General features: G+C 43.4%; 1 protein-coding gene across 1 annotated transcript in view; it reads left to right on the forward strand.

Annotated features, from left to right (window-relative positions):
- Nucleotides 1–22125: 22125 nt before the first annotated feature.
- The window catches only part of MSN (moesin), a 41375-nt gene continuing 39769 nt past the window's right edge, over nt 22126–23731 (forward strand). The window contains exon 1 of the mRNA XM_086850460.1: nt 22126–22279. Coding sequence (XP_086706586.1) covers nt 22268–22279 — 12 coding nt within the window. The 5' untranslated portion in view covers nt 22126–22267. The remainder of the gene's footprint in view (nt 22280–23731) is intronic.

A 23731-nucleotide genomic window follows, 5' to 3' on the forward strand; every position in this document is an offset into this window, starting at 1 on the left:
CTTTCTGGGGGCATAGATAAAAATTAGGAATATTTCTCTTTTAACTGGATAGTCTTGTTATGTATGTTTAATTCTAAAATAACTGAAGTTTTTGAGATATAAAAAACCCAGCATCCTGTTGTTTATGTAGCAGGATGATGTGCTAAGATTGTCTTGTTTAGGAAGTAAAAAATTCAGTATACAATAACATTTAAGTTTCTAAATTTCATTAAGGTTGTGTTTTTATTTCAGTTTTGATTAAGTTTTGTCTGTATGTATGATTTTTCTGTTCATAATAGCATTTTAAGGCTGCTTTATTTTTCTTGAAACGTGAGGTAACTTCCCTCTATTCCAGTGCAATTATAATGAATTAATTTTTGTCTGAAGTGGAGGGAAAAACACTGCAAACATTTCAGGCACAAAGCACAAGAGAAGTTGGAGAGGCAATGATAGTTGGTAAAGTGTTTTTATTTTGAATCAGAATAAAAAATCAGAAGCTGGATATCTGTTAAGAATCAGATTTTCAGGATGCAGTGGGGGCCAGCAATTCCTGGCAGTCAGTGAGCCAGAACCCAAAACTGCCGGAGCAGGATCCTCATCAGCCAGGCCCCAGCTACACAGTACCAGGTGAGGTGTGCTGAGCAGGGCAGACCCAGAGATGACAACCAGATTCAGCCAAGACTCCTCATCATGAAGCAGAGCCGTGCTGCTGAGGAGTGAATCTGCAGACCCTGATTAGGACCACGTCCAGTGAATGTTTACAGTGACCAGTGATCACCAGTTACATCCAGAGTGAAGCAATCACTTTGGTGAGACCACCATGAGACATTTTGATAGAGTAAAACCATTCAGTTGCAATAAAGACAAAACAAGAGAAAACATCTACATGCTTAACATGAAGACACAATAGTGTATTGATACACAAGTAATGTCCAAAATCAGAAAGATGTAATGAAGTGTTTTTAACTCATGAAAATCTTTCCATCTTTATTGGTTCGAAAGTGAAAAAACCTCCCACTTCTCATAGAACCCTAGAACATCTCAAGTTTGAAGGAACCCATAAAGATCATAAAGTCCAACTCCCTGCTCCTTGCACGACTTTCATGTGATACTAAACCATATAAACTTTTACTTCCTGTAGTGAAAGTATCAGTTAAAAGAAAATATTCTTGCAAAAATGCTTAGGATTTTTGAGTAAAAAAATACTTCACACATGCTGACCAGTCCTGCTAACTTGAACTGACCTGTGAATCAGCATGTAATAAATACAGCTCCCCCTTTTTTTTCATGTTCCCAGCACTCCCCAGTGTGGAAGCATGAGGAGTTGCTTGTCACTGGAAACATCAACACGGCTTCATTCAGTGTAGAAGTGATGGGGAAATGGAGCTTGTGCTTGGCAACATGGCTTTGCCAAGAAGTTGAGAGTCCTTCCCTTCTCTAGACCACACTTGTCTCATGGAGTCTCTTAGATGCATGTTTCCCAAGCAAGAGGAACACATTGAGGCATTTTGCTTTAGTGAATGATGAGGGAAAAGTGCTGTTGCCTGCTGGTATTACCTATGATGAGAGCAGTTTGTGGTGTGGTTCCCTGATGACTCCAGGGAGGAAAGGAAGGGACTTAGGCTTACCTTTTCTTATGACTGGCTCCTTTGGCCCTGCTGGGGAGCTGGTAATTATAGAATTGTAGAATCCAGGGAGTTGGAAGTGACCCACAAGGATCACTGAATTCAACTCTTAGGCCTGCACAGGATACCCCAAGAACCCAATAACCTCAGCCATGTGTCTGAGATCATTGTTCAAATGCATTTTGAACTCAGACAGGCCTGGTGCTGTGACCACCACTCCAGTGAGCCTATTCCAGCACTCAGCCACCCTCAGTGTGAGAAACTTTGTCTTGATATCCAAGCTAGGAGTAGATGAGGGCAATGGCATAAGCATGGATTGCATTGGGTCCCCAGATGTGATTTTTAGCTGTGTGGTTTGCTTAACCAACCATGGCGTGCACTTTGTGCTTAGAAGTCACAATCTTCTTAGCTTCCTACATTCACCCCCCGTGCTTTTATTCTTACCCTATTCCAGAACTTCATCCTCTTTCACTTAAAAATAACACAAATTGTGTTATATGTGTAATATTTAACACAAATTGTCTCACAGTGGATTAAGGACTAAGCTGCTTCTGATGCTCAGCATGCTAAATAAATTCATGATCATGAGGTGTCTGCTAGACCCTTAGACCCTTTGGCACTTCCTTGTGAGCTTGATTTCCTATCTAGGTTTCTAAAGAAGTGAGTTTTGTGCCTTTCCATGCCAGCAAAGTCCTTTCAGTCTAGCATTGTCTGCTCATCAGGAGCAGCACAGAGGAAGAATCAGGCCTTCTGCAGCAAGACAAAATGAGCTATACTGGCTATCAGCTTTCTCCTTCAAATGAGATTTTTAGGCATAACTACACAAAGTGATGTACTTTGCTCCTACTGCAAGTGGAATCCTGACCAAGGTAGCTTACAGTGCTGTGTCCCACATCCTTTTCTTGCATTGATTTTCAGCTCCATATCCCTACCCTTTTGCCACAGAGTGGCACCAAATTGGCTGATGCAATTTGAACTTGTGACTTCCAGCACAGTTACAGAGTTTGTGATGTGAGCAGGATTTGAACTGAGGTGGAGGACTGCTCACTGTGGGCATTCATCACTGTTAAATAATATTATCTCCTACTTGCTTCCCAGCCAGCAACATCCTGAAAGCAATTAGAAGTTCAGTACTCTTATCCCTCTCTTCTGTTTTCTTAATATTGTCTACATTCAGTGGATTTCCAGTGATTTTAGCCATGTTAACTCCACAGCATCCATCTGTGCTCCCTGTGCTTTGAACATGGTGCAGTTGTTAGACCCAACCTGTCCCAGGCTGGAACAAAAAAACTTCAAATCCCTTCAAGAAATCACTTAATCAAATATTTCATTATGGGAAGAGCCAGACCTGGTCCACTGCTTCTGTTTTCCCCTACAAAGGCTATGACAGAGGTGGACACTGCTCACAGAAGGGATAGTACTGTCAGAGTTACTGTAGCCATGAAATGGATGAGAGGGGCCACTGACACTCAGGGCACTTTCAGACGAGTAATCCATGTTCTTACCCACCCTGAATACTGCCAGCACCATGACTAGTGAAAACTGGTTGTGGCAGTGCAGGCAATGACTTTCCTGGGCCCTCAGGGTATGGAAAATTTAGAGTTTGGTGCAGCACACTCACACAATCTTTCAGCCTGCATCTGCAGAGCCTATCTGCACAGCCTGTCAGTTGCCAGTGTGACTCAGCAGCATAGGGAAATTCAGTTTTGGATGATGAAGGCAGAGCCTGGTGAAGCCCCAGGCTCTGACTCACAGAAAGAAAACGCATTTGACATATGCTGGACGTGAATGAAAGTTCTCAAGTCTGGATGTTCCTCAGGACTCAAGAGCAAGCACCTTCAAGACAATGCTGGCTCTCAGATGGTCATGCTTTAAAGTGTTTGCTCACTGAGGTGCAAGTAGTGCCCCTTCCAGATATTTCTGCCTCTTACTGTTTCTGTGCAATTGTAGTGTGCTGGGTACATTTAGATTTGATGTCATTGTAATTCTCCAAACAGGTTTTCATTCTGATTCCACAATGTTTTCAAAAAAGTGATGGAAAATCCTTGGTGACTGAATGATGGGAGAATGTGTGTGTATGGGAGGGTCTGTCCACTTGCTGTGGCCAGGAAGCTTGTAACCACTCTGATGCTACCACATGTTGAACAGACCTGTTTTCAGCCTGAAGATTGTGCCTGGAAAAACAGCTGATTGCACTAAGGCCAAATCTTTCCTACCTAACATTCTGAATATCCTTCTTTCAGCCTACTTCTGCCTGCAGAGGAGCTCTGGAGGAAACTGGTGAGGAGTGAGTCTCAGAATCCTCACCAAAGGCTGTAATTGTAGCCACCCTCCATCCTGGTTGCCAAACTGCAGAAGTCATTCTCAGTGAGGCCACCTCTGTCATTATCTAAGAAAGAGACAGAGTTGATGTAGTGAGGTTGATTTTAATCTACTGCTTCCTTTGCTTTCTTTGAAACAAGTCCCCATCCCACCATTTATTTGGGAGGAAAATATGAAGTGAATATCCTTCCTGCACCCCAGCCTTGCACAAAGGTGACCTTCTGTGCCTTCTGTGTTAGCAGTGTTAATAATCATATCCATATCTACTCACGTAGTTCTTGGCAGCCAGTATGGCTTCATAGCGTAGATCAGGTTGGAGATTTAGGCTATTGCTTTTTGTCTGTTAAAAAGGTTGTGACAAAGTGAACAATTCTTTGCTTTCACATTGGAGGTATATTTAATACATGCCTTGGAGATATATTTAATAATAATTATTGGTTTGCATGGGACTTCATCTTTATACTGATTCCCAAAGATGAGCTAACTGGTCTGCACAACTTAGCAGTGGGTGAACCCTTACAATTTATCTTTGGGATTATTAAAGAGAGGAAAGCCTCAACCCCTCATTCAGCAAAGCATTTGAGATTGTGCTTCATTTTGAGCGTGTCTGGGAGTGAAGTATCTATTTAAGTGGGCTTAAGATCCCAGCTACCCGGTTGGGGGAGAAGCTTCCTTTTTATCATAGATAATAAATGTGTGAGTGTTGCTGTGATGATTTTTCTCTCACAGCCCTGATTAGATGCCTCAGGTAATGCCATCATTAGTAATAATAGTGAAGCCAAAGCACCCATGGTTTTAATGCAGTTTGTATCAGCCTGTCACTGACCATAGATAAGCATTTGAGTAACTTAGAGTGGTGAAATCACATCTTTGTGGTTCCTGTTCCTTCTGCTAACTGCTGTAAATTGCACTTTGCAGTTGCATCATAGATGCAAGGTGTAAGTCCCTGTGACTGTATTTTTTTCTAGAAGGTTTCCTGTCTGTCTGTTCTTGAGCTTTATGAACTGGAGACCCACAATTTCTAAATGCACTGAACAGAGCCATGGTACTCTGAGAAAGACTTTCCATATCCTAGTAGTTTTACTTTAGTGAGTGTCTCAGGCTTATCTCCATTTGGGAGATTTCTCAGCATGATTTAAACTGTCAGTGTTGCTGATGTTATGTAAATGGAGAAAAATAGACAATATAAATAAAATTATTTGCTACTCTCTCCCTTCCTACTTTGTTTCTGTCTAGACTTACAGAATCATAGCATCATAGAGTATGCAGAGGTGGAAGGGACCCTGAAGGCTCACTGAACCCAACTCCTGGCACTGTGCAGGACCATCCCCAAGAATCCCCTCATGTACCTGAGAGCATTGTTCAAATGATTTTTAAACTCAGACAGCCTTGGTGCTGGGACGACTCTCCTGGGGAGTCTGTTCCAGTGCTCAACCACCCTCTAGGTGAAAAACTTTTTCTTCATATCCAGCCTTGATCTCCCCTGACTCATCTTCGTGCCATTTCCTTATGTTGTGTCACTGGTCAGGAGAGTGAAGAGATACCTGCCCCTCCACTTCCCCTTGTGAAGATATTGAAGACCACAACAAGGTCTTCCCTCAATCTCCCCTTCTCCAAGCTGAACAAACCAAGTGACCTCTGTCACTCTTCATAAGGCTTCCCCTCCAGAGCACCCCATCCTGTGGTACTCCTTTGGACCTTCTCTAATAAATTAATGTCTTTTTTGTGGTGCCCAAAACTGCACACAGTATTCAAGCTGCGGCAGTGCCAGTGCCGAGCAGAGCAGGACAATCCCATGCCCAGCTGGTGATGCTGTGTGTGATGTCCCTCAGGACTTCCTGGCTGCCAGGGCACTGCTGGCTCAGATTCAGTTTGCCATTGTCCAGGATCTCCAGGTCCCTTTCCCATGGCACTGCTCTCCAGCCTCTTATGCCACATACAGCCAGGGTTGCCCTGTCCCAGTACAGAATCTGGCCCTTGTTAAGCTTCATACAGTTGGTGATTGGCCACTTCCCTAATTTTACCAGGACTCTCTGCAGGATCTCCCTGCCTTGGAGGCAGTCAACTCACAATTTTGTATCATTGGCAAGATTACTTAGTATTCCTTCAAGTCTTTCATCCAACTTCTAATGTTGAAGAGAACTGGGCCAAGGATGGAGCACTGTGGAATGTCACCAGTGACAGGTCACCAGCTGGATGCTACCCCATTCACTCTTTGTGCCCAACCTGTGAGCCAGTTGCTCACCCATTTCATAACATGGTTATTCAGCTGTATGCTGGACATTTTATCCAGAAGGTTACTATGAGAGACAGTATCAAAAGCTTTGCTGAAGTCCAAAAAGATTACATCATCAAGATCAACTAGGTGGGTTACTCTGTCACAGAAGGAAACATGTTTGACAATCAAGACTTCCCCCTCATGAAGCCATGCTGGCTGTGACCAATGCTTACATTGTCCTCCAGGTGTTTTTCAATACCTTCCAGAAGAATATTTTCCATTATTTTAATGGGCACTGAAGTGAGATTGACCATCCTGCAGTTTCCAGGGTCCTCCTTCTTGCCTTTCTTGAAAACTGGGACAATGTTCATCACCTTCCAGTCAGCTGGGACCTCTCCAAATTCCCAAGACACTCAAAAATCATCAAGAGGGACTTTGCAATGATATCAGCAGCTCTTTGAGGATTCTTGGTTGAATCCCATCAGGCCTCTTATAGTTGTGCAGACCCATCTGGAGCAGCAGATCCTGCACAATTTCAGGGTCAGCTGGGAATTAATCATTCTTGTAGTCATGGTTCTTCAGCTCCAGGCACTGAGACCCCTGATGTGTGCATTTTTTTACATTTTAATTTGCAGAAAATGTAATTTTCTGTAATATTCGTCAATATTTGCAGTCTTTCTTATCTCAGACTTCCTTCCACACTGCTGTAAATGAGCCATCCTCCATAAACTCCTGATATCTGCTCTAGAGTTAGCCCCTTCCAGCTACTCCTTGATGTTCCTCCAACTTGGAGCCACTTGTGTGCATTCTGCTGACCCAGTGCAATAGCAACGAGCTGGAATATATCAGAATACATGTATATGATATGTATATCAGAATATATTACATGACAGAATCACAGAATATTCTGAGTTGGAAGGGACCCACAAGATCATTGTGTCCAGCTCTGAAGTGAATGGCCCATTGGGGATCAAACACACAACCTTGATTTTGTTAGCACCATGCTCTAACAAACCCAGCTAATGCCAGGTTCTGTATAGTCATGGAAACATGAACATGAACTACCATGGAGCAAATTAGTCTCTTTTACCTCATTGGAATCCCTTGTCTTGTCTTCTGGACACCACCTTACATCTTCCTCCTTCTTGCCTTTGTATTAATTAATTAATTAATATTGGAAAGGACACAATGTCTAGCATTCATACTGTGCATCAGTGGTACAAGCAGGACCTGAACCCTAGTACCCTCCCTTGCCTCTGAAACTGAAACTGAAAATTGATGTTTACCACAGATTGTGATAAAATCTCTGGGTAAAAGTCACTTGCATCCTTGCTCTGACCCAAGCCCTGAAAATGTGGCCTTCTCCTCCTTGGAGTCCATCAGCCCATGTCGTATATTTTCAGATGTGCCTGTGCAGCAGGAAAATTCAAAAAAAACTTTGCCAAGGAGATCTTTTCTGTGACTCATCTGTGCTAGGAGGGGAGAGTTTCTTTTTCATGTCTCAGCTGGGAGCGGTCCATCCTCCAGTTCCTCAGCAGGCCAATTTCTGACGTGTTTCTGAGCCACTGCACTAACACAGTATGTGCAGGGCCAGAGAGGGAGGACTGTGCTCTCTGTCAGTGATTTGAGGGGAATCATCCTTTTTTAAAATATGCCTTTCTGTCTCCCTCCCCCACTTTCCTTTTTCCTCCTTCAGTGTTGCCACCTTGTAGTATTTTAATCAGAGGAAGCAGATATATCAAGGAAGTCAATGGCAGGGGCGAGGTGGGCGGGGGGGGCAGAGAGGAAGAGGAGGAAAATCACATCACAGCCCAGTCTGCCAGTGTAAACACTTGATGATTTCCTGTTATTGTAGCCTAAAATGTACCATGACATCATTTGCAGGCCTCCCAGAATCACCCAGAAGGAGGAAAAGCCAGCATTCCCAGCCCGCCCCCAGTGTGATTCCAGGGGATTCAGACCCTATAAGGCAGTGAAGCTCTGCAAGCAGCAAAGATAGTGTTTCGAAAGCTTTCTTGTTCTTGGCAATGTGGAAATTTCACAAACAGGAAAAACTGCTTTTACTTTTCCTAAAGGGGAACCGTTTATGCCTCATGAAATATTAATGCCTTGAACTATGGTTACTTTAGAGGCAGGGCTGAAATACATGAAATGCTCTTAGCTGAGGACAAATACTGGGAATCCCCTCACCAAAATCACATCAGTTTATCATTGCCAGACATCTATTTTTTTATAATACCTACTTTCATTCCAAATCACTCTATACACAAGGCAATTAAGTCAAAAGCTGTGGATTATATAAAAGAGTACAATATGAAATTAATCTGATAATTTTGAAAGGTGAAGCTAGCCCTCAATATAGCTGACATTGCCAATGAAATGTTCTTCTTTCATTTCTGAGCATTAAGTCAATTCCTGGAAAGTGAAGAGCCAAGCTCTGTGGAGCCTAGATTCAGAAACTGTCCTAGAATTTGACCCAACAAGTCAGATTTCTGTCTCAGTTACAGTTAATCACTCAGTCTGCGCCAGTGTAAGAAAGAATAGAATCAGGATCAGAGTGATGGCTCTCATAACTTTTTTGAGAAAGATGATAACTAGCCTGATTTCACAGCATGCTCTTCAGCTACGATTTCTTTGGGCAGACTTCCACATGATCACAGTGGGATATCTGCAAAATATCCCACATTTTTCCCCTAAACAAGGTTTAAAACTTCATAATACAGTATACTTCATATACAGTACTGTATATGTAATTGTTTGGACTCATACCCTCCTTTGTGCACCTGCCAACTGCCTGGCAAACATCAGTAGCTACAGTGACTTTTTGTTATTGAAATATGAAAAAATCAGTCTTTTCATGTTATAGCTAAGGAAAATGAGACACTGAGATTAAATGAACCTCTGTTCTGCAGAATAAAATGAATTGTCTTAATCTGGGTTTAAATCAATCCTATGCCTCTAGATAGTATCAGGATATTAGATTTATTTTACCATAAAGTAGACTTGAAATTCTGAAGAGAGACAGCCTAGAGAAGAATACAAGCAAGTATAATAAATAAAGCACACCTGAGATTGATATTAAAAGGAAACAGAATGGTCTTGCAGTTTACTGAACAAAAAGTAAAATCATGTATAAATTTTGCTGGTTTACTCTCACTTGGACTTACTGGAATATAGAAGTGGGCAGTTCCCCATGAGCTATTTTTGGATAGGAGAACCAAGCCATTCAATTCTTCACCATGCTGAGCTCTTTTCAAAGCTATATATACAAGATTATCACTCATTAAGTAGTTTGCTCTTCGTTCCCAATGCTGCAGGGTGCAGCACTAGGAACTGAAATGAATTTAAGCACAGCTGTGCCAGGACCCTGCATCCAATGAAGTCAAGTGCTAGGTTCCAATGACAACATCAGGATCTTACAGACTTACACCCAGCTGTGCTGCAGGAAAGGCACCAGGACAACAAAGTGCTCAGGCACCCTTGTGAGAGCTGTGGGGTGTCAGGCCTTGAATTAACTTCTGTTATTTTAATTAAATTCTGTCATTAGAGGGCTGGGGTAATCGGGTGGGCTTGGCAAGAGATTCTTCTGAACACTGAGCTTGCCAGGCCCTTTGTGCAGTTATCCTCTGTTTTTTTGCGGAGTTATGTGATAACCTGTGGCCTGCACACTGAGGGGGGTGAAGCAGCAGGGCTGTGTACCTGGCAGAGGATGGGTGGCCACAGCTTTGGAGTTGGGGGACAGGAACCTGTGGAGCTTTGTGAGGTGTGAATGTTCATCTAAGGTACTGGTTTGTGTGCTTCTAGGATATTTATCTGTGTTTGTGCAGGAGGAAATCTGGCTCATGTGCTGAGTCTGATTTCATTCTCACAGCACAAAGGTGACTTTCTACATGAGATTGCTTTCACTTGGTGCTCACGCACTGCAGGCTGCTTCAGTGCTCTGCATGATAGGTTTTTTTTCAGGTGATTTTTGATGTGAGTAATCTTTGCTGCTAAATGTTTCCCAATTTGGTTTTATGGCATGATGTGATGCCATGTTTCCTGCGTCTGGGCAAGATAAAAATGACACAGTACTGTGATGTAGTACGGTTGGGATTTATGGAAATTCTTAATCCCTTATGACAGATATTAAATGATGTAGGGAGAAGATCAGAGAAGATGACAAAGTAGAACTGATGGAAGTTTAGGTTATGATATATTTGGGAGAGAAGCAAAGTGTGCTTGATTCCCACTGGTTTGCACAGGATTATCTCTGCTTGCAGCCAGGGTAAATCCCCCAGGGAAGTCTCCATTTATTGGGAAAAAATCTAGGCAAACTCAAAGTGAAAGAGAAAGCAAAAGAGCAGTCATTCACTAGGGCAGTAAAGTCAGATTTAGGACTCTGAATATCAGAGCAGAAACAAATCAGTCTGGTGATACAAAGAACCAGTCCAGAGGTGGCTATTTCTTCTGGTCCAAACTTATTAAACAACATTACTGCATTTGTTTGTTCCAGGAAGAAAGATCAGACATCACCTGTCCACATACATATAGACTTATACCAGATCAAATCTCATGTCTGCTGAAGTGTTTTAGCATTAAAGCATGAAATCAGCAAAACTCAAAATGCCCTAGCTAATCAGACAGAAATGTCCTGTCTGCTTCAGATGAAAAGTTTACTGTCAGCAGTACAGAACTGTGTGAATCCAGTATAAGTATTCACACAAACACAGCTTGTGTGAAAAAAAAAATCTTCTAAAATAAAATAAATACCTTATTTGTGTTTTGTTGGTCTACTTCCTCTAAATTCTTTAAAATGGAAATTGCCAGAAAATTCAACTGAAGGGAAGCTGACACAGTTCACATCTGTGGTTTGGCATAGATTCAGGTAGTTTGAACATATATTCTGTCCTCACACTTGGCCTTTTTTTTTGTTCCCTGAAGTAAATAGACAAGGTTCACATAGCCAGTGAACAGATATAAAATTAATGCCAGGCCCGAAAAATGGTCCATGTGAAGTAACTTGAGAGGAACTTAGGGAAGGTGTTGACTTTTTAAGTTTCGTAGTTCATTAGTGTGTTTTTGTTTTGGTCTGCTGTGGACATGCAGAGGCCTGGGGCAGGGACTGAACAGGCATTAGGTTGTTCAGTAGGTTAGTCCATGAAGGTTTTGAGGCAGGGAAGGGGATGTCTGCTACATTTTAATGCTAACAAGCAGGGTATGTGATGTATCATGCAGTACGGGAATCCCTCTAAACAACATAATTTCAAAATCTTCTGTGCCTTTATGGAAAGGAGGAAAAAGCCTGAGGAAAACAGAGTTTTCTGTGATTGTTTGTGGTAGATGAAATAGCTTCCTAATTCTATTCTATTTTAAGTGGATGTCAGCAGTCTGCACGTCTTCAAGTCACTGGTTTTGTCTGCACCCATGGGAGAAGTGGGCCAAGTCATGCAAGGCCAAGGAATACCTTGGGAGATCAGCTGCTCAGCAGCCCAGATAAGTAGGTGGGCACTGTTTTTTCAACATGTTTTATATGTATCTAAGGTACAGGATCTTCTGTCTGTAACGAAAAAGACCAAAATATCAGGCTCAAGGCTTTTACACAAGGAATGGAGCTCGTACAATGTAAGCATTGCACTGTTTTGAGATCTCCTTGTCTCTGTATAATACTGGTACCAGCCATCAGGCTTAGGTCGGCTGGGCTCTAGCAGTTAACACCACCTGTATTCTGAAATACAAGGAGCTACACAGCACTTCTGAGCCAACCCCACAAAAATCAGCATAAGTTTTCTTCTTCTTGCCTTGTGTCTTTTATTTGTCCAGAGAATCATGCTTTATATTCCCTGTTCATTTACTGATAGCAGCAGTGCTGGGGCAAAGGGAGTGGGTCAGCTCTCTCCATGCAAACGCTTGGGCAAAGATCTGGCATATGAAGTCTCTTCTTGTGATTCCTGCAATGTCCTTAGCAGAACTTTTAACAGTATTTTTAACACTTTTGTACCATAAGATCCCCACATATTCTCAGGGCCCAGTGGTTTGTCTAATAAGATATGAGGCAGATTCCCTGTCAGTCCCTCAGAATACTCATACCAAATGAATCCTGGGAAGCTAATGCCATAATACTTTTTGCTTTTGGGCCTCAGTGTGCATTGCAATTGTTAATTAAGACTATTGGCATTCCAGTGATTAAGAACTGACTGAAAAAATTGAGGCAAGACAGATCAACTTGCAGTAATTCCTCTTAAGATAAATGAGCCATTCTTTCAAAGCAATCCATTTTCTCAGAGAGAAGGCATCAGCCTGAAGGTGGAATAATGAAATTGAGTGTGGTCTGGTGATGTACTTCACCATTTTTTTATGTTGTAGTGGGGCAATACAGGGTTTACATTTTGTTCCAAGAAAGCTTGTTACCTTGGCAGGCTGTGCAGGTGGTGCCTGACCATGTTTTGCTTAATATGGATCTTGTTGTCTGTGCTGCTGAAATGAAATACTTACTGAATTGCCTGAAATCTTTACTGTAAATTATATTTTTATTATGTCTTTACTATACTATATTATATTTTAATGTATCTTTACTATAAATAATATCATTGTAAACATTGAGGACATTGAGACCAAGGATAAGATCAAGTTTGCTTCTGTGCTATGCTCTACCTTGCTATTCTTACTATTCTGTCTGCCTTACACTGTCCTGTTCCTATACTTATTATTCTTCTGGAAGCATTCAGCTCCTACAAATGGAGCTTACATTTTAGTAGCAGGGTTAGTAGAAAATAGGAATGGACTTTCCAGAAACCACCTAGTCCTGTCTTTAAAGCAAAGTTAACTATCCAGCTTAATATTTTCTGACAATGCCAACCATACTGCAGGCAATTAAATACTAGAGTCAACCAGTGGAAGACCTTGGAGCTCTATGGCAAAGTGAGTTCAGTTTCTAATTCTGACCTCCACTGTCTTTGGTGGTAGTGGAAGGATCTGAATGCCAAATCCAGGATGGGGCCTGTCCCAGTTTCTCTGTGTGACTGAAAACCTCTCCAGAGCAAATCGGCTCCAAACTCAAGCAAACTCATTGTTCTGAGGTCCTATAATCAGGGAAATGCAGGGAATGTGTATGGTGGGGAAAGGGAAAACTCCTGGGCTTGATCTTCTCAAAATATGTTTGGACTTAAAAAAATAATTTTGACATTAGAGGCTTTTATCCTTGTTATTTTAACTCAGGGGATTTTCTTTTTTTAATAATGAAGAAACAGAAATGGGTTAAGTGAGAGAAAAAAATTGTAAGACAAAGCAAAAAAGTCATGGCTGTGTTTTAAAGGTAGAAGTCTGTGTTCCTTATGAGGACAGAAGAATTCTCCTGAAACAGAACAGGTATAATTGGGACTGAGTGCCTGCTTCTTTGTGTCTGTTGCTGAAGACAAGGAAGTTCTGTGACACAAAACAGCCAAGAACATAGCATGTATCTATATGTGTATATATGTGCTTATCTGTCAATCTGTGATCTATCTATCTATCTATCTATCTACCTGTAATTCCTCTTACCCACTCATTCTGCTTGTACAAATATCCTAAATACTTTAATTCTCTGCACTTTTTGATCAGAGATACCATGTGTTTAGCAAAAATCTAAAAAAAATAAATGATGTAATCTTTCATGCCTTCATCTCTCTGGGTGGAGTGTTCTGTGTTGTGCATCATCGTGTTTCACTGTAGGGAAGAAAAATACTGGGTGCAGAGTGTGTGTAGAGTTAGGCTTGCCCAAGCATGCACATCTCTCTCAGTCTTGTAACCCTGACTGCATATCACACCCTGTGATGTTAAAAGGGTGGGAGGGAATTCCCTTCACTTGTGAGTGTGTCAGCTGAGTGGGAGAGGCAGCATCAGCAGTCCCAGATTAGACTCCCGCTCTTGGCAGCTTCTGCACAATGAAGTCCTGGGTTTGAGTCCACTTCATGTTCTAGCACAGAAACAGATGCAATACTTACCTAAATGACTGCCATAGGTCAGGGCTTGGTGTTCACCTTGAAAAAAACCTGATATTCAATCAAGAGCCAGAAATAATGCCTTCAGTATAAAATGTTCCCGCATTGGAATAAAAATGGCTGGCAACTCCCTGTATATTTTTAAGGTTTCTAAAAATAGATCTAAGTCACAGGCAAAAATGAATGGAGCTGAGGCTTAAATGGAAAGAACTGGTAAAGGGTCATTTGTCTGAAATGGTTAGTGCTGAGATCATCTTCCACATTACATGCCACTACCTGGAAACATGGGCCAGTTTTCTTTTCCCTTTTATGACTTTCTGAGCCCTATTTTCCAATGCATTGATTCACTTGACCAAATTTCAGTACAGTGGGGAGAACTGACTTAATAATAGCATTGAGACTGAGAACCCCACCCCTGCTCTGATTCTGCTCTGTAGGAGCTGGAATTCCTGGAGCACAGAGTCAGCCTTAGAGCCCTGGAGTAGCAGAAGAAAGTTAGATTATAAGCAGTTGCTCTGTGTGTGAGGGAGAGAAGGTTTTAAAATCACAATGTTAGGTGAGAGAGAAGATCAGGCATAGATGAGTGGGAGTAGGGGCTGACTGGAGGGTTAAACCTCGGGGGGGGTGCACTCCTCTGTTCCAGGAGGAATTTGATGTTAATCAGAATTAATGCATGGGTGAATCTAGGGCACTTTGTAGAGGGGAGAAGGAGAATTCTGAAGCCAGCTCCAAAACTGCTAAACCCAGGCAGGCATGTCTCCCAGGCATGGCCTGGGGCTGAAGGTGCTATTCTGATTGCATTTGAGACTGTCAAATATCCTCCTTGGAGGCTGCTGTCCCCACAGAGGTGCCAGTAAATTTGCATGTCTCCTTGCTTCCTAACTTACTTCTGTCACCCTGATTAAAATCTAATCTTGCTAAAAATATTTGAACAGGTTCTATAGACACACAAGCAAGTCTGGATCATTTTGACAGGTAAATATGCCTACATTAACAAGTAATGTGGTGTAATAAGAGCAGATATGGAAAACAAAAGAGCTGCTGCTGATGATTTAACATTAACACTAAAGGCTCTTTATCGTGAGATTATTTTGGAATTGCTCTGTTTTGCTGCAATTAACTGAATGCTTGCCAACAGCTGGAGCAGGATAGATAGACTCCTGGAGCATATCCAAAAGGAATTCAGTTCACCGGGTATGACATTGCACCGTGATGGGAAACAAAATGCACTGAATTAGGAAGTTAACTTCAAAACCAAACTCCTGGTCTGAGTTAAAAAGCTAATGTAAATGTGACTTGCTCATGCAGTTGGTGGCTGAGAAGCTGATCATCCCCAGGAGACCTGAGGTTAGTGATGATGGGGATGTGTGAAAACTTTTTAACAACTATTTGTACACTGGTACAGGTTATTTCTATATGTGCAGAGTGAAAATGTCAAATACATGACCCTGACTTTCCAGCTGTTCTTGACACCTGTGTAACATGAGCACATGGACACTTTCCAAGTAGAGTGGCATATTTTAGACCATTACTGTCCCTGATGATACAAAGTATTAAGATATGGAGAATGAGACTCCAAATTAATCTGCATCTGTTCTACAGCTCTGCAGCTGGTGGGATTTGGATAAGACTGTTGTGTAGTTTTTCCCTCTTTATGTATCATAGAGCCTGGACAAGAAAAACAGCTGTTGTTCTTGTTCTGCTATCTGCTTCTCTGGCCCTTGATGCTAGCAGTGCTCTGAAGTACTTAAACTGTAACACCACAAAAGACTTCAAGAATAAACTCTTCATACGGACATCTCCAAAAAAAACTAGGAAACTAGTCTCTTAAATTAAGAATTGAAATAATATGTTGAGGTATTTATTTATAAACCATTAATATAAAATACAGAATTTGCGTGGTTGCCTGAAGCCTTAAGATGACAACTTTGTCAGCCACCTCTGAGATAGCCAATCTTATTATATGACCTTCATTGTTAGTCAAAAGGAATATAAAACCATCCAGTCACCCACTGACACAGCTTGTAGTACCAAGGAGAGCTATCTGCTAGTCTCTGTTTCTAGTCTAGAGGACACTACTGCCTCCACTATCTCCTGTCATAACTGGGTTTTGTTTGCAGCTGGAGGTTCCTGCTACTACAGCCCATTGCGAGTGTTAGTGACCCACGTGCCTTTGGGAGGAGTTTAATTTTAAATATTGAAACTGCATGACCTGAAAATCCCTCTCAGAAGTGGATCTTCCCTGATTCTTGCTCAGTGACACTTGGTTTGGTCCTTCTTTGGTCCTTTTCACAATCTAGGAAGGAATCTATATACAATTACTCCTGATTATTAAATATTGGTACATTCAGAAAACTCCAGTGTAAGTGGATGCCTTCCATACAGACTCCTATGCAGTGTCACCTGTGTCAGAACCATCTGGAGCCTGGTCCTCAGCCCTGGAGGTTGGACTGGCCACTCCCATTCTCTGGCAGGCAGGGAAGGAAACGCCTGGTGTCCTTGGTTACAGCCTCCAAGTTCCCAATCTGTGAGTCAGAAAGGCAGTGGCCCTACATGGTCATCACACCAGTACCATCATCTTGGCTCCACACCAGCCATCTGAGGAGGCAGAGCAGGAGAGAGGGGGAAGAGAGGAGAAAACTCCCATGGAGCCTGTTTCTTTGGGCCACTGAAACTCTGAAGAACTTGGCTGAAAACTCAAAATCACCTCCCTTTCTGCAGCAAAGCCTATTAGTACTGCATGTAAACTCTTAATGATCTGAGCTCTCTTGAATAAAAAAATTGCTAGATTTTATGTCTACAAAGTTTGAATTGTCCTGTTAAGAAAGTAAGAAGGATGAAGAGCAGAGCCTCATATTTTGTTAAATTTTGGAGATTTATTTGGGTTTTTTTTTCATCATGATGGGTTACAGTGAGGTTTTGCTGGTCAAGACAGGTGTGGTGGATGTCCCACAGGTTTTGTGGACTCTCTGTTGAGAAATACATTTAGTGCAGGTAGCTCAGTGTGCAGACACCAGTGCAGGTTGAGGATTGAGCTCTAGGACAGGAGGTCATGAACTGGCACCAGCCCTTTGCACAATGGTAAGAGGACCTGTGGTGCCAGCCAGGTGACCAGACACTCAGAGACACAGCAGGAGCCAATGACTCAGAGGATCCCAGGCTATGGCCAGCACAGACTGTGAGGATGTAAAAGCGCAGGGAGTCCTTTGTTCACGGTCCCTCCCTGGAGGCACCAGGACAAACTGTGATTCTGTTGCTGCACCGTGATAAAATTACTTAAAAGAAACAGAGGCCTGAGACTCTGCTATGAGAAACCTGGTAAGGAAAACATGTCTGACTGTGAGAGTGGGGTGTGTAGGGAGTCAGGTGGGGCCCCTTCCAGGTCACTGGGGTTTCCTGTTGAGAAGGGGCTTTGGTCCCTGCATTAAAGTCTCTGGTGCTGGGAGTGTAACTGCCAGAGTGGCTGTGGAATGGTCACGTAAGGAAATTTCCTTAATGTGCCTCAAGGGGATAAAATGCAATGGGTAATGTAGGTTTTTTACATTTTGCTTCCAGTGTGTTTTAAGCTGACCACGATTACTGTAAATGCTTAATGGTCTCTGAGAAATACACATGAGTAAGCATGTTTCCTTTTGAATACACATCACACCACCAAACCTATCAGAAAAAATACCAGCAGAGTTCCTTTCTAGATTAGATAAATTTTTCTAAAACTGGAAGCCCTACCTTGATTCTTCCCATCATCCACAGTAATAATTTTCTTCACTGATTTGAGGTGGAACAGAGCAGTGGGATTACTCCACCTTCTTGCTCTAAGGAGAAGGTGCCAGTATCTCCAAACCTCACATTGTTCCAATTCTGCACAGATTTAAGTACATTTCTACATCAGTACCTTCCACACAGACTGGCAAAACATATTCCTATTAATTGTATTGTCCTTCCTAGTGATATCTGTTATTTGGATTGTTAATATTTGGAGTAAAGTCCCAGAATATCCATTAGATTTCCCTTTGTTCCCCACATTGCTGCAAGCAGTACAAAATGTAGAAAGCATGAGCATTTACTCCTATATGGTACAAACAAAATAAAAATGAAGATGAGACAATTCTAGGAGATGGGTTCTTACATTTTTTTTCATATGATCATTGCATTCATTGCATACCTTTTGCCTGGTTTGACACCCTCCTCTTTAATCTCCCCTGCACAAACAGCAAGCATATTCCCAGCACATCCCCAGACATGCAGGAAGAGATGAGTGGTGTGGGCCATACAGTGAGTCATTGTTCTTAGTAAAGCCTTGTCCATGTTCCTTGCAGGGCTGTCACTGCCAGCGCAGGATTTATATGCTGGAGGGAATGAGGAGCTAGGGCTTTACAAAGAGTCTGGCAGACACAAATCCCTGGGATTTCCAGGCAGTTCAGCTATTTCTGCCTTGGTAAATGGACAAGCCAGGAGCTGGGACCATATGCTGTAATAAGTTCCTTTTCTTGAGGTGGAAAGGGGGTCAGATAAATGGGTTCAAAAATCCAATGGTTCCATCAGCTTCTGCCCTGTCACTGCAGCTGCGTGTGAATGGAATTGTTCTGGCCTTTTCAAATCCTGCCTTCCTGAATGTGGTATGCTCTCCCCTTTACCCCTCTCATCCTTCCAGCCTGAGAATCACTGCAAAAGATTACCCTGATTCTCAAAACATAAAGGTGTGGATGGAATGATAGTATTTGTTTGGGAGGAAAGATGCTTTATACCCCTAAATACAATTAAACACTAAAAAGATTCAAGCCATCACTGTCAGCAACTCATTGTGAATCTATAGGCATTGATGTCTGAGCAGAAGGAAAGCAGTATGAGCAGGAGAAAGAGGTTTAGCTGCTATTCAAAGAAGACCTCAGAACCAGACCAGTTAATTTTAAATAGAGTCAATCCAGGACTACTGTGTGTTGAAGGCACAGTTCTCATAGTATGGTAACAATTTCATTTTTTGCCTTCCTTTATTTATGTGAATAAAACTAAATTTCATCCCTCTGAAATGCACCTTTAGCATGAAACACCTTTGGCTTCTATCCTCTGTCAAAGCCATGCAAAAGGAGCCCAAGTTACTCCTCATTAGTCAAAAAACTTATATGCTGATCAAACAGCCCCTTGTTTAGTGCTCATGCCAAATAATTCTGGTATGTCAGACCAAATAATTTACATGTTCTTTTTGCTTTAAAGAAGCTACTACAAGAGGTTTGATGAAAATAAAACCAAGACAATAAATCCCCAGTGAAATACCAGACCTCTTCCCAGGAGGATGCTTAATGTCATCCTGGTCTAATCTAATTCTGAATTTTTTTAATATTATTTGGGATCTGAGCAGTCTGGAAGTAACAGCATTTTTGAGGCCCTGGGTAATGTTACTCATTTCTCCAGCCTCCTGCGAGGAGCACTTGTAATCAGTTGATACTTTTACCCCCTGAAATTTCATCCTGAAGTCAGAGGGAGATGTAACCCCTGCCTGCAATTCTCAAGGAATCCACCGATATGCTTGCTGTCACACATGGCCAGGCAGGGAGGGCTCAGCAAAAGGCTGCTGGATGACACCATCACTCCTCAGCCTCTGGTAAAGGAGGGGTCTGTGGGGAAGATCAGGTCTTGGTGCAGCACCTCCACCACAGGAATTCATCATAAACTGTGGCTGAAGCACCACAAGGTTCAAATTGCAGATGTCTTGTTCTCCACCTCATCAGTGAAGGGGAAGGGGAAAAGAAGAAGCAAGAGAGGAAGTGAAGTCTAAAGACTCATGTGTCTGTCAGAGGATACTCACGTCTTTCAAAGTGGCATGGATGGTATTTTGTTTGGCTGTTGACATGAATAACTGTGAAGAAGGACAAGAGAAGTGGCTAGGGTCAGAAACAAGTGTATGTTATGCTGAAGCTTTGTCTCAGCCCTTCAGACTCTTTGACATGGTGTTTATGACTCTCTGTGGACATGGCCAACGCCTGGCACACTGTAAATGGGAATGCAGTTGCTTTGGACCTGATGGTTTCACTGGCGTGAGGATTCATTTGCCTCATTAGCACTCCTGTCATTAGCACTATGAAGAAAATCTTAGGTCCCTGGATGTTAAACTATGGTCCCTTAAATCTGGCAAGGAAATAGCTAGACTTTTATCATGTAAAGTTTTATCACCTTTGCAAAAAAGATTAATGGAATTCTCCAAACTCTTTCAACAGAAGCAGAACTGGGTTCTCCCCATTATATATGTTGCTAGCATAAAAGAAGTCTCCACAGAGTCTTTTGAATTTAGGGAGAAAACTCACACATAATATTTCTAGATCCAAACCTGGTAAAAAATAATTTTTATTTAATATTTCATTATTTCATATTTAATCATACATTCTGTATGTCTTCTGTCAGTATCTATTTCTGTAGGAAATAAGTGAAACTCTTTAATGGACCAGTCTTGTTTGACCTAGTCTAAGAAATGTAAAATGTAAAAAGGAGACAGAAAATGAAAACTTTGTAGAACAGCCTTCTAGGCATCCCGTGACTTTATGTGCAGCAAAGTTACACCAGTTTACATCAATCCAATTATACTCATGGTTTTTTTCCTATGTAAGCACGGCATAGAGATTCTAGTTTAAGTGAAACCTGCATATTCAGCTGAAGCAAACAAAGCGCCTGGACCCTGTTTCCATCTCCTGCCAGACAAAAATGTTAAACAGATTTGACAAGAAGACACAAAATTAAGGGGGAAAAAAAATTCCTATTTTCTTTAAAAATAAGACATTACATTTATTTAATTTCCTTCTTCTGGACATTGTTAATGTTAAAAAGAATTACTTCTAATTTCCTGTGAGAAAATAGGACTTAGTTTACTGCATGAAAGTTGTGTTCAAAGTCTCAAATGAGATGAGATGGCTTCTTTAAATCCCCATGAAAATGGTGAGCCTTGATTCCCTCCGTCAGTGGCTGCAAAACAGAGATGGCAGGAGAAGTTTTGGTGGATGGACTGCCACTGGTCCTCCACTCTCTTCGTCCTTGAATTTTATTGCTCATTTATATTGTGTGGCTATGTGTGTGGCCTTGGACAAGCCTTGGAGACCAGACCTGACTTCCCAAGCATCAGGGAGTCACAGTCCCTTGGGCTTTTGGGGCACCTGGATCTTGAGAGGGAAGATGTGTGCTAATGTCTTTACAAACAGTTCTGAGGGTGAAGGTACGGGTGTTAAAGTCTTTGAAATGGGTCTTTATGTCTCTACTAACTTTGGGCAGCAGGTTTGTTGCAGATCCCAGACAGCTTGGCTCCTGAAACTGTCAAGTGGATCTGCACGAACTTGAGTTTGTGATCTTTGGGGTAAATTGACAGGTTCAAGGGGAGAATACGCGGTAGTCGGTTCGGGAAGGCTCTACCCTCCTAATACCTCAGCCAGTGGGGAAAGGAAGAGGGCAACGTGCGACCGGGAGTTTTGGACAAAAGGAAGCTGCGCCCTCCAAAACCTCGAGAGAAAAAACTCCGGGGATGCATGTGTACGCTCCAGGGGACTCTCCCTTTACTCGAATAAAGTTGCAGGACTCTTCTGCCTCTTTGAGGGACGCTGGTTTTTCATGGCGTGATTTTCTGTACAAGCTGGAAGCGTGCTTTTTAATCAAACAGATGGCTGTGAAAGCCTTGTACAGAACAGCACACTGACACCATGTGCTGAGGAACACGCTGAGCCGCACCTGGCTCTGGCTGCACGAGGGACAGAGGGACTGCCCACAGGTCAGTGCCGCGGTCTGGCTTTGAACAGTGCAATCGCCTACAAAATAGCCTTGTTTTCTTAAATAATGCTTTTATCAAGGACCAGAAGTCCCGATGACAATGATCCGCGCGTAAACTTCAGCGACCGGGGCTGTCCAGGCACCAGTCTATGGGCACTGGAAGCCCTCGGCTCTTGCAGCGCTGGGAGCGCGGCGCAGCCCCCGCAGCCCCGCCCGGGCCGCTCGGCAGGGACCGCCCGGCTCTGCCTTCCCGGGGCGGGGGCGCCGCGGCTCCGGCCCCGCACGGAGGCGGCCGGGCGGGGCCGGGCGGGGCCAGGCCGGGCGAGAGGCGCGGCGCGGAGTCCCGTTAGAAGCAGCGCGGAGCCCGTGCGGATCCCCAGCGGCGCAGGAGGAGCGACGGCCGTGCCCAGCCCGCCGGGAAGATGCCGAAGACGGTGGGTGCCGCGGGCGCGGGGCAGAACGGAGGCCCCGCCGCGGGGTCCGGGCGGGTGCGCGGGGCCGGGCGGGCGCGGCCTGGGGGCTCCTCCCGCCTGGGCTCGGCTGCGCCCCGGCCGGCGGCGGCCGCCCCAGAGGGAGCGGCGAGGGGCACGGAGGAGTTCCGCGGAGCGGAGCCTCCCTCCCGCCCCTCCATCTTGCGCTCCCCTGCCCGGCCGCCGCCGTTCTCCCGCCCGAGGAACCGCGCCCGGCCCGCGGGGTCTCGGCGCGGCGGGGCCGCCTCTCCGCCCTAAAATGTCCGGCGGAGCGCGGCGGCGCCGCCCGCCCGCGTGTGCGGCCGCACCGGGGGGGCAGCGGGGCCAGGCTTCCCGGAGCCTGCTGGGGGCCGCGGCTGCTAGGGCCGCCTCGTGCAGAGCAGAACTTGGGCTTTTCACAACTTGCGCTTAGTCGGTTCGGGTTGCCAGGGAACCTTGTCCCAGCTTGACTCGAGGTATTTCTTGGCTAAAGAGGTTTTAGTACTTTAGAAAGTCTAGTCAAGTCCGTACTTGACTCTCCTCGCAGCAGGAGTTCGGTGACTAATGAGGAGCATGGGGTTTTTCCATTTATTTTCTCCTGGTTGGAGTAAAAGAATTGGTCCCAGCCCTTCATTGATAAAACAGGAAGGAGCAGGCTGGAAGTCTCTGGATGTTTCCGTACTGAAGCGATCTGAAATGGCCTAGGAAAACCTAATGTTTAAGCTAAGAATCTGTGGTTAACGTAAAGGAGAGAAAAAATTAAATCCAAACAAAACCCCACCTCTATGGAAATAGAAGTTGAAATGAAATCCAGTGATTTTCTTCTCTTTTAATAGCTTAATTTTTAAATTCTAGATATTGAATGCCTGTTTGATTGACAGCTACTTTTCCTGATGTCTTAAATGCCATCTCTGATAGCATGGATAGTAGATGATGGTTATTATTATTTAAACATCAACAGCTTAAAGGATATAAAACTTCAACCACTTCAAGGTTAAAACAGGTTAAGGTTTTCTTAAGCTTTAGAAAGGCCTTCCATCAAATATTAGTGATGATTAGTGAAGATTTACTGGCTAAAAAAGCTAAAGTACAGGCAACAAGTTCAGCAAGATAAACAGAGATAGCACAAGTTAGGGCACTTCTGTGTAAAATGCAGTTGAGACCTTTTAGCTGGAGAGTTGACAGTCGTGATAAGTGATTTTTTTTTTTTTCTTTAGTGTGGATCGGCCAAGAAATCCCGAACAAGAGAGGCTTGTGGGGCGGGGTTCCCAGCAGCAGGCTGGATCTGAACGCTGGCTGTGCGAGGTGCTCATTGCAGCCTCCGCAGACACACCCTAGGCTGGATTCACCTTCTCAGTCTGTTGCTTTCTGGTTTTGACAGAGCAGTTCTGGTTTTGACAGAGCAGTTCTGCTTTTGGAGCTTTTAAAAAACGGAGC

Source organism: Cyanistes caeruleus, chromosome 14 (genome assembly GCF_971803275.1).
Source record: "Cyanistes caeruleus chromosome 14, bCyaCae1.hap1.1, whole genome shotgun sequence".
In the NCBI taxonomy this organism is placed as follows: Eukaryota; Metazoa; Chordata; class Aves; order Passeriformes; family Paridae; genus Cyanistes; species Cyanistes caeruleus.